General features: G+C 40.0%; 1 protein-coding gene across 2 annotated transcripts in view; it reads right to left on the bottom strand.

Annotated features, from left to right (window-relative positions):
• The window catches only part of LOC131035594 (uncharacterized), a 115833-nt gene extending 103765 nt beyond the window's left edge, over positions 1 to 12068 (bottom strand). For both annotated transcript variants that reach the window (XM_057967328.2, XM_057967327.2), the window contains exons 1-2: positions 11513 to 12068; positions 11203 to 11441 (exon numbers count right to left, since the gene is read on the bottom strand). In XM_057967328.2, the coding sequence (XP_057823311.1) occupies positions 11203 to 11441; positions 11513 to 11664 (391 nt within the window). In that variant the 5' untranslated portion in view covers positions 11665 to 12068. The remainder of the gene's footprint in view (positions 1 to 11202; positions 11442 to 11512) is intronic.
• Positions 12069 to 12275: the final 207 nt, after the last annotated feature.

Here is a 12275-nt window from a genome sequence, read left to right as displayed (position 1 = left end):
CAACATATTCATGCTATTGCCTACTATTTGAACCCCAAGTTTTATTTCTCCCCTACTTTCACAGCAGATATAGAGGTTCTTGTTGGCCTAAACACATGTACTGAGAGATTGGTTGATGATGTTAACCTTCAAGACCTCATATTTGATGAGATACAGAGTTATAAGAGGGCCAAAGGAGCATTGTTTTCTTCAAATCCTTTCATTTGTAGGAGAGAAACTCTACAACCAAGTGAAAAAAAAAACGTGTTTAATTATATTTTGCCATTTATTTCATATTTTAAGTTTATAATAAAATCCTTACCAAGTTATAAATGGCATTGTTATCCTTGCAAATTTGTGGTGGCAAGATTATGGTGCCACAACGCCTAATCTTCAACAGCTTGCCATCCACATTTATCTTAAACTTGAAGTGCTTTTGGTTGTGAGTGTAACTAAAGTGTTTTTGAGGCCATTCACACAAAGAAGCACAATAGGTTGACTCAAAAGCACTTGAATGACCTTGTCTATGTGAGGTACAACCTTTGGTTGCATGAAAAGAAGGTACAAGGGTAGAGTTCACATGAAGCACTTGACCTTGATGACGTTGATCCATATTCAGATTGGATTGTTGAGCTTGATGATGTTGGTGTGGATCCATTGTTGATTGATGATGTGTTAGCTGATTTGGAGAGGGAAGCAGCTGAATGGGAAGTGGAAGTGGCAACGGCAGAAAGCAAGGTTGGTCAGCCAGCAAAGGCAGTTTCCACACATGCACAACTTGATCCTACCACTATGGATGAGGCACCTATTGAGGATATTTCAGTTGTACCATCTACTTCAGCAACACCCACACAATAACAACAAACTTTTTTAAGCTTTAGCTGTAGACAAAATTTATGATTTACAATTATTCTTGATACCAAAACATATGTATTCAGAAGTTGAACTTGTCTTTTGGTCTATGATATGTATTATACTCAGATTTATTCAGAGGTTGTACTTGTTTCTTGGTTGATGATATGTAGTAATCTCAAATTTTGACTTATATATGATGGAAATCAGTAATATGCTCTACAAATTCAACATATATGTGTTTTCTTAAGAGTATTTTAAAAATTATGTAATTTCAAATGTTCTATAAATTTATTGAGTTTGTCGCCGAGTTTTTGCCGAGCCCTGAATTTATTAAAATTTTGGGCCTGCCAAGTTATTGTTGAGTCCAAGTTTTATGTCTTTGGCATTGGAAAATGAGACACTAAGTGCACATCATCCCCTAAGCCCTCAATGTTAAGTTTTTCCCCTGAAAGGTATGGTACTATTGGAAGACTTCCATAATCTCTTAAGGGTTACTACACATAGAAAGGGCCACAAAATGATCTAGACAACTCAAGAAACAAGATTTAGGAGAGAACAAAAGCATTTATGGCTTGCAATTGGCCTTGTGCATGTAACACCAATAGCTCATAGTGTTGGTGTAAATAAATATTCATCATGGATATTATTACACTTTACTTAAATTAACTTAGGATAATGCATCTCTTCGTAGTTTGGATTTGAGACACTTAGGGAAGTGTGCACATAGGGATAGAGCTTGTAGGAGAAATTCCACCTTTTGTGGTCTTATTTTGCTGTTACACTCCACATTCAGTGGGTCATCCACCTCTTGTGGAATATTATATTATTTCTCCTACCTACCCCTAGTATTTCTTACCTACCTTTGTTTCTCATTGAGCCACATGTCATGATTGTGTGCTCATACATCCATATGGCCTTGCCTATATAAGCATGGCCTTGCCTATATAAGCAGGCCTATATTCATTGTATTGGTTAATCCAGTTGATCATTTGCATATTGATGAAAATACAGTTTGTTCTTGTCATTCTATTGTCTCTTTTTTTTATGCTTTTCATTGTGCCCTTGATCTTGGCAAAATCTCACATGGTATCAGAGCCATTGGGGCTTCATTGATTGGTTTTTGGAGACATCGTGGAAGGCTTCTATTTTCGGATTTGAGGAACTGTGCTTTTTGGAGGCATCTTGGAGCATTTTCGACCTCACCATTGCGTCCGAGAGACCGTTTCCATAAAACTCGAGTATAAACTCAACCTATTTTGGCGAAAATCGATTTTTGGGTGTGGAGAATTTTTTGCCCAATTCGGGGGGTACGGTTTTTCGGAATTTTCGGATTCTCTCAGCTGTACTTGTCCAATCCTCAATTTTGCAACTTCAAAGGCCTCGTTTGAGCTCATACAATATCTTTTTCAGGTGCCATTTTTTTTTAAAGTGCATGTTTTTTCGTCTACTTTCATATTCTATGATCAGATTTCAAAGATTTTAAGTGGAAATTGTACTTTCAGATATTGGTCTTATTTGGCCTATTTGGTACTTGTAAATTGTTTGGATCCTAGTTTAGATCTCTTGCACTAGTAGTTTGAGTCTCTTTTGGCCTTATTGAGGCAATTGTAAAATTGAAATTAAAAGTCCACTTTGCCATTTTTTACAAGTAGCCCATTGTACACGCACTAAGTATAAAGTGTCAAATCATCACTTTTGGGGGGGGTTCTTTGATTGAGTGAATTTGGGGGGTTGTCTTGTGTGATTGTGCCTCTCTTTCCTTGTGCTCTTTCATTTTTGTTGCAATGAGTCCTCATAAATTTCCACCTTTAACTCCACATAATTATGCATCATGGAAAATTAAAGTATGGAGCAAATTAATGGAAAAAGGTCTCACGCATTATATAGATGGAACAATAGCAGCACCACCTAATCCTAAGGCTGATCCTAATGCTCAGTTAGAATGGCTCACTAAGAATTGCATGGCTCTTGGAACTTTGCGCAAGTATGTATCAGATGACCTCATCTTTCATATTGAGAAGTGTACTACCATCAAAGATGCTTGGGATATGTTTCAGAAATTGTATGGTCAAGTTGATGAAATCAGAGGTTACAAAATTGACAATGAACTCACCAACTTGGATCCCAAGAGTATTGATATAATCCAAGATTATGTCACCAAAGCAAATGAGCTAAAAGCAAAGCTTAAGGATTGTGGAATTGACAAAAAGGATGCTCAGTTGATATCCAACTTGTTGGACAAGCTTACACCAGAATATGCAGCATTTGTGTCTAGCTTCCAAACTCATCGTTTGACAGTGGGGAGTTCCTATGTTATGCCTTCATTTGATGCTTTCATAGAAATGTTGATATTGGAACAATCTAAGTTGTTGAACATAGGGCTTCTCAAGTCTTCAAAGTCCAAGGCTTTGGTGGCTAATCAAGGGAATCAAGGAGGTCAAGGCAAAGATTCCAACTGTTGTTTTTTTTTGTGTGTAACTAGGATAGGAAAATAAAAAGGATTCGGATTGCCTTAAGGCATCATCCGAATCCTTATAGGGTTGGGACCTTCTTCATTAAGGAGGCGTGTAAATAGGGCTAGGCCCTATCTCCATCTAATGTATTTATGTAAAAGAGCACATAGGGTTGGGCCCTATCTATGTGCACAAATTAGGATAGGGTTGGGCACTTTTTCTTCCACAGGCTAAGCAAGGTCAAACGTGTGAGATTGTAGCATCTACATTAGCGCCCAGGATAGGGCTGAACCTAAATAAATCGTGGAGTGAGATATAGGGCCGACCCTATCTTGCACATATAACGTGGGAAAAGTACAAAGACTTTAGCGCCAAAAAGTGTCTTATTGGGCCGACCCAATAAGGCACCAATCCTCATATATAAAAGCTACATAGAATGTATCTTGATACAATTATTTATATATGCGAATCAGATCTGCAATAACAGTGCGAAATATATTTGCTCTCCTTTGGTGTGAAGATACCTGATCTATGGATGCGACTGTGCTCTGATTGATGCGAACTTAAGTCTATTGTTCATGTTGAAGAAGGCACGGTTATGCTGATTACAAAAAGGTCATTTGAAGCTGAAGATATCTGCACATGTATTCAGCCTAAGATAAGTGTTGTAAGACTGCAATTTTATTCATAATGAATAATCAGATCTGAGGATCTGTTGTTGCTGGGTTTTTCCTCCAAGGGGGAGGTTTTCCCAGGGTAGACTTGTGTTGTGTGCCCTTTCTATTTGTGTGCTTTGATTCTTGTGACTGTGCATTATTATTTCTTGCTCATTACTGTTAATCTGATCACGAAAACTAACACCAACAACAAGAAGAAGCACTCTACGTCAAAGCCACCGCAGGAAAAAGGACAATCATCCTCTCCATCACAAGGCAATTTTTCATCCTCTTCCAAGAAGGGGACTCCGCCTAAGAAGGATAAACCAACTTGTGCATATTGCAAGAAGTATGGTCATGATGAGCATCGATGCCACACCAAGCAAGTTGATGAGTTGACAAATCTTCTCAAGAAAAACAACATCAACTTGCCATTCGCCTACACAAAGAAGGATTCAACTCCTTCCTCTTCCTTAGTCTAAGGGAAAAGGGCAAGCATTTGTGGCTACAACAAGTTCTTCACAGCAGTGGATACTTGACTCGAGTGCCTCTTATCACATGGGTTCTACAAAAGAGCAGTTTTCTTCATTGGAGCCATCTAAGGTACTTCACATTTACATAGATGATGATACACAAGTAGAGGTTGAAGGGAAAGGTTCAGTTGACATGGATGATGGCACATTTGAGAATGTTCTCTATGTTCCTAACTTGTCTACCAACCTTCTCTCCATCTACCAAATCACTCACTATGGGAAAGGGAAAAAGGTTGAGTTTACACCTGATTCAGTTGTGGTAAAGGAACTTGATGATGATGCCTTGGTAGCAGTGGGACAAGTCAATGACAACTCACGGCTTTATTCATTCTCCCACTTTGTACCAAGTTCTCCTTCTAGAGCCTTGCTTACTCATTCAAATTCAGAAAGTAAGCTATGGCATGAGTGGTTTGGTCACCTCAACTACCGCTATCTTTAGCAGCTCAGCACTAAAGACATGGTCACAGGTCTACCTCGAATCAGTTTTTCAGAGGGTGTATGTTCAGGTTGTTCCATGGGCAAGCATCCCGAGGAGAAGTTTGATAAGGGGAAAGCTTGGAGAGCTTTGGAAGTTCTTCAACTTGTTCACGGCGATGTAGCAGGTCCATTTCCAGCACCTTCATTTAGCAAGGCCTGCTATGTCCTCACCTTCATTGACGACTACTCCCGCTTCACTGAGAAGCAATCCGGGAAAGTGGTCAAGATTCTTCGTACAGATAATGGAAGGGAATATGTGAACAAGAGACTTGAGGATTTTTGTACATTTGAGGGGATTGATCTTCAGCATCTTGTTGCATACACTCCACAGAAGAACGGAGTTACAGAACGCAAGAATAGAACTCTCAAAGAAATGGCTAGCTGTATGATACATGCACATTCTCTTGATCCCGCCTTTTGGGCAGAGGCTATCAATTGTGCCACACACATCCAGAATCGAGTTCCTCACAAAGCCTAGCAACGTATTACTCCTTTTGAGGCTTGGGCTGGTAGGAGACCGATTGTCAAACATTTCAGAGTCTTTGGGTGTCCAACATGGGCTCGCATACCTCTGCAAAAACGCAAGGCATTGGAACCACAGAGTAGGCCTTGCATATTTGTTGGATATCCTGAGGGTGTTAAGGCATATAGATTGATGGATCCTGAGACACATGAGGTGTTTATTGAGAAGAGTGTTCACTTTGAGGAAAGCTCTCCTAGCTTTGCCTCTCTACCTCCTCCACCTTCCTCCATTGTGGATAGTGATGCTAGTGATTCAGATGATGAGACTCCTTCAACTCCGACTCATAGGGTTACACCTCCGCAGGGTCCACTTGCAGTTGAGGAGACTCGTTCTCCACCTCCACCTAGACCTTGTTGGGCTCGACAGACACCTGAGTCAACGGGATCTCTTGTTGGGGATCCTTCAGATACACAAAGAACTCGATCACAGCATCAAGATCTTCCACATGCATTCATTGCTACCGCTTCCGATCCACAGACATTTTAGGAAGCATCAAGGGTTCCTGAGTGGGACCACGCTATGGAGGAAGAGTATAGTTCCTTGATGAGGAACAACACATGGGATTTAGTCCATCTCCCTAAGGGGAGAAAGATGGTTCGATGTAAGTGGATCTATCGGACCAAGTTTGCAGCGAATGGTAGTGTGGATAAGTATAAGGCTCGGCTTGTTGCGAAAGGTTTCTCTCAGGTTGCAGGTGTTGACTATACTGAGACCTTTGCACCCGTAGCCAAGATGAACTCCATTCGCTTGACACTTGCTATTGCTGCAGCTTATGGTTGGGTTGTACATCAGATGGATGTGAAGAGTTCTTTTCTTCATGGTGATCTTGATGAGGAGATGTATATGGAGTAGCCACGGGGTTTCATCCAGGATACTTCCTTGGTTTGCAGACTAAGGAAATCTCTCTATGGCCTTAAGCAGGCCCCCAGGGCTTGGTACGCCAAGATGGATTCCTTTCTTCTCTCAGCAGGGTTCACCAGGTGTCATTCTGATCAAAATGTCTACATTTTGCGACAGGATGACTCTCACTTGATACTTGTGCTCTATGTTGATGATTTGATCATTACAGGGAGTACCACATCCATCATTAGCAAGGTCAAATCTGCTTTGCATGACAGATTTGCTATGACTGACTTGGGTCTTTTGCACTACTTTCTCGGGATAGAGATTTCACAGTCACCTTCCGGGATTACACTATCGCAGCCTAAGTATGCTCTTGATCTACTTGTACGCTTTCATATGGCTGATTGTAAGCCTGTCCCGACTCCCTTTCTTTCAGGAGTCAAGCTTGAGGCTGAGTGTTCTTCTCCACCAGTTGATGCCACATTGTATCGTCAGCTTGTGGGTAGTCTCATCTACTTGACTCATACACGCCCTAATATTTTATTTGCAGTTGGCATGGTTTCCCACTTCATGCAGGAACCACATGAGCTTCATTGGAAAGTGTAATGGACACCCTAGAATGCCCAAAAACTAAACCAACTGCTGGTAGGAATTTAGTCAAACAGTTTGCATCCAACTCCTTATTTCTCCGTTTAATGTTTAAACCCCCTTATGGCTTCGGAAATGAAATGTTTGTTTGTTTTTAAGTCTTTGCATAGATTTGAAATCACATAACATGAACTAGAAGGAAATTACAATAATATGCAACATGAAGATTGAACTATTGCTGATATGATATTATTTCCAGAATTAATAAAATCAAATACATAGCAGATTTTTCAACTCACTAAATACTCCAGCATTTTTGACATAATGTTCCAACAATGACTTCTCATCTTGCTGCTACAGTAACATGAATAGTGTCGTGCTACAGTAACATGAATAGTGTCGAACTACAGTGGCGTGAATAGTGTCGTGCTACAGTAACGTGAATAGTATTGCGCTACAGTGTTGCTACAGTATTAATTAGTCTTCAATCAGTCCAACATTTTCATAAAATCATCCCTTCAGAATGGCATAAGCATTGGACAAGAAGTGAAGAAGGTATGAGCAAAACACCAAATCTGCCTGTAGCTGGAGATGCACCCAATCTGCCTGCTAATGAAGCTGATAGCAATGGATTCCAAAGGCCAAACCCCAAAGGAATGACGTCTAGAATGTCACAAGAGAGGATAGACGTCCCCTAATGCCAAGAACGGATCTGCAACTCACACATCAATTTTTTCTCATATTCAACATGCCGAGTGAAGCCACAAAAGCTTCCTTTTATTCTTTCTCCAAGGGTCGACCCAACTCACTTGAGCAATGTGGGATAAAAGATGTGCAATATAAAACATATTAAAATATTCACTTATGTCTCCCTTGGGTGCCCCTTTGATTTGCACACATCCCCATAAAATAAATATTAAAGTAACACTTTAATATTTTACAATTAAATTAAATGTTACTTTAATAACACTTCAGGCATTAAAATATATTAGCAATTGGACTCCGAATAGCGTGAGTGATAGCTCGTCGGAAAGTTCTCGCCGAGGAGTATCGAATCCAATCACCAAAGCTAGCCTCCGTTGTGTCCTGCTGACTTACTAAAAATAGTAAGTATGCCTGAAACTAAGTAAATCAACTCCGTTTTAGCCCAAACTGGAAATGACTAGGCCAAAACATTCCAGGATCCCCCCTTAAACCCTTTGTTAGCCCTCGGGACTATGTAGAGCTAGGCTAATGCACATACACTTGGTCAACTGCTAAAGTGGGGACATTACAGAAAGCTGCCAAACGCATCCTTCATTACATCCAGGGTACACATCACTATGGGCTTCACTATGCAGTAGGCACAGGACTTCACTTGGTTGGTTACACAGACTCCGATTGGGCTGGCAATCTTGATGGTCGTAAGTCTACTTCAGGTTACAGTTTTCACCTTGGTTCAGGCCCCATTTGTTGGCAAAGCAAGAAGCAGCATGCTATTGCTCTCTCTTCGACTGAGGCTGAGTATCGAGGAGTTGTTAACGCAGTGACTGGGACCATTTGGCTTTACCAGATTCTCACAGAGTTTGGGTTCACCACTCCACGACCGACAGTTCTACATTGTGACAATCAGAGTGCTATTGCAATCTCGAAGAACCCGGTCCAGCACCAGCGGACCAAACACATCGAGATTCATATGCACTATATCCGAGAGCTGATTCAGGAGCAAGTCATTGATTTGTTGTATTGTCCTACAACGGAGCAGGTTGCAGACATATTCACCAAACCTTTCATCGAGAGTAAGTTCCAGCAGTTGCGATCTCTCTTGGGGGTGCGAGATGTGTCATTAGGTGGGGTCAGCTGACTTCTCCTTCCTCTCTTATGGGGGGGACTTTTTCCTCTTTGAGGTTTTGTCCTTCTTCTTTGAGAGTTATTTTGTACATTCATCTCTCTTTTGGGGGGGAGTTTTTTCCCACTGGGTTTTCTCCCTTTCTTTGTTTGTGAGAGATCGCATTGCACAGTTTTGCTTGCATTTGCATATTGTACATGGGTGCCTATCATGGCCTAGCGGTCGGGACCCATCTTGCATTGTTGACTTGAGTCTTCATTCCCCTAAGTTGCACTTAAGGGGGGGTGTTGGTGTAAATAAATATTCATCATGGATATTATTACACTTTACTTAAGTTAACTTACGATAATGCATCTCTTCGTAGTTTGGATTTGAGACACTTAGAGAAGTGTGCACATAGGGATAGAGCTTGTAGGAGAAATTCCACCTTTTGTGGTCTTATTTTGCTGTTACACTCCACATTTGGTGGGTCATCCACCTCTTGTGGAATATTATATTATTTCTCCTACCTACCCCTAGTATTTCTTACCTACCCTTGTTTCTCATTGAGCCACATGTCATGATTGTGTGCTCGTACATCCATATGGCCTTGCCTATATAAGCAGGCCTATATTCATTGTATTGGTTAATCCAGTTGATCATTTGCATATTGATGAGAATACAGTTTGTTCTTGTCATTCTATTGTCTCTTTTTTTTATGCTTTTCATTGTGCCCTTGATCTTGGCAAAATCTCACACATAGATTAAAATAGTATATAACTGAAAACACATGGAAAACCTAACCTAGAATACTCAAAGAGAAAAAATTTCCAGCAACAAATATGTATATTTATTTTTGGGTTTTTCAGCAACCAATATATTTTTTTTGGTTTATTTTCAGTCATATACATGGATTTGAATTGAACCTACTAGTCTAATTGAAATACTGAGCACACCCAACATACAGAACTGACCACCTTTGATAACCCTGAGCACTCTGAAATCTGCAAGTCTGAATTCATTGATGATCCTGACAGCCCTCTGTACAAATCTGCTGTCAAACTTTACCATTTGCTACTCTTAGGGTTTCATCCCCAGGCACTCAACTGCTGTAGCAATGTCACTTTCCAGGAAATGAGAGTGGAATGTTTTAAATCTCAAAAGTGTTTTTCCAACTTTTCCCTCAACACTTCCTATTCTTCCAGCACCCGGACACCCAAATCATAGGTAATCAATCCTCCAATCAGTGGCACTGAACTCACAAATCACTCCCTCGATCATTGGCAGTTAACTGATGAATCAACCCCTCGAATGCTGGTGTTAACTGATGATACCAACACCAAAACTCGGCTGCTTCCACTGACAGACTCAGTCACAGCTCAATTAAAAGAAACACAAGCACAGCCACTCCCTAACTGAAGATTCAGCTGCCTTATTCTAAACACATAAAGTCCTAACTGAAAACCACTCGCACAACTACTTATTAGAAAAGGGTAGCTGCCACTAGTTCTAGAACAAAAATTTCAAAAAAAAACTTGGAATAGCAAGACAACTGGCATGGCAAAAAAGAGATATGAATAAGGCAATGACATGGAGTGCTTGACATGGCAATTGAGTGACACCTAGTGTGTTGATCTGATCTGAAAGAAGGCACATGGCTATAGGAGGGTTCCACATATTCTTCAAATTTGATAAATGTGTTTTAACTTTTTTTAGACAGTTTTGATTGCTCAGGAAATCCGTTCTCTGTGTCCTTATGTTCTAGTGGAACCATTTAGTAATTTACTATCACCTTCCCCTGAATATCATGTGGAATGGGAAAAAATGGGAAAAAATGTGCCCAAAACAGGCAGAAAACAGCTTCCAGAGATATGTTAATTAAACATAAAAATATCAAGAGAAAACCATATGAACGTAACAGTTTCAACAGGAGTCTAGCATCTATGCTTTGGGAATCTGGCGTGGCTATTAGAACCCAAGGGGATAGGCCAGAAATTAAAGTTAAAATTTGCAAATCTTATAATTTTCAAACCATCCATAACATAAATAAAATAACAGCATAAGGTTAAAGAAAATTAAGAGCATTTAGTAATTACCAGATGCCCGGGACGGATAAACAAAAAAAACACAATTTTAGAATGAAGAATTTCATAGTAGGCGTTTGATAAACTGACTAGAAGCTTTTGTCCGACGGGTTATCCAGAAAAAAAATGGAAAACAATACAAGCAAGTGTTTTTGGCCAGTCTATGCTAGTCACATGTACGCATAACTGCCCTAAACAAAAAAATATTTCCCATCTGGGAGCCCGCGTATAGGGTTTCCTAGAGTAAGATTTTAGGATTTTCAGGTTTTCATGATATAGTAGTCCCATCTATGCAAAAATTTATCAAACAGAAATTTAAAATGAAAAAAAAAATTCCAAACTGGCATTTAAGATTTTCTAGTTCAAAAACCACGACGTATGTGTAGGGTTTTCCAATGCAATACCGTGTTCTCGTAGGCGGAAATCCGGGATTCTTCTAAAGGCAGGGGCATAAAACTGCTCCGTCCAGGCCATGATGGGGTGAGGATAAAGTTGCAGAGTGGGAACAGCGCCCTGATTGCAAATTAATGTCACGAAAACTGTATCTCCGTCAACGATGACAGTGCCTCCACCGCTAAACCGCTTAATTACAGGAATCCGATCGCGCAAAGCGGGCTCCACTTCAATCAATTGCTCTGGTTTCCTGCATTGCTCAATTTCTAAGTTCAATATGAAAATTATTCAATATAGCAAAAGACCAAAAGATGGAAGTACCCTGAAATGCCCATGACGATAGTGGGAGCATCCGTGCCGTCATTTATAATGCACCAGTTGTGCGAAGTGGTGCGAAGTAATCTCTCCTCCAGCTGAAGCTGCTGCAATATGGGTAACCCTTTCACTCTAATGAGGCGTATCAGAGGCAACATTGTTAACCCTACCTACCTGACCCAAATATAAGTTTTTGCTCAATTTTAATAGCTGAGCTGCATGAATGAGAAATTATTTCAAAACATTATTCTGAACGGCAGACGTCTCTTCACTCGAGCGTTTCGAGCCAGCCGCACTAGTGCAGCTCCTAATGAGGGATTTCCTATCTGAACTAAAACGAGATGTAGTTGAGCCATGAATTTTCTTACGAGAAAATGTTGAAAGACTGAGCAATAGCCATTACGATCTTGGTCCACTCACTAAGAAGGACAAAGTGTTTCCATTGTAAATAATTACAAATAGGACTCGATTCAAGTGAATTGCAGTCAAGCGGGCAAAGAAATTGTCGCACTATTATTGTCTGTCTTTTTTCAGTAAAAAGATTTGAATATATGTTTTTTTTTTGGTCTGTTCATTGTTTCTAACTCTGGTGTTTTTTTTCTTCGTTTTTTTTTCGGCGGACGGCCGGTAATTGTAATTAACAAAATAGATTTTCTCGAATTATATATTTTACTAGCGCTTGTATCAAATGAAGCTACAATGGTAAAGCTGATAGTAATATATGTTAGAAGTCTTGTAATCTTAAATATAATATATAACATATTCATTT

Source organism: Cryptomeria japonica, chromosome 3 (assembly GCF_030272615.1).
Source record: "Cryptomeria japonica chromosome 3, Sugi_1.0, whole genome shotgun sequence".
Taxonomy (NCBI): Eukaryota; Viridiplantae; Streptophyta; class Pinopsida; order Cupressales; family Cupressaceae; genus Cryptomeria; species Cryptomeria japonica.
Note: the sequence above shows the minus strand (reverse complement) of the source record. Positions and strands in the feature narration are given on the sequence as shown.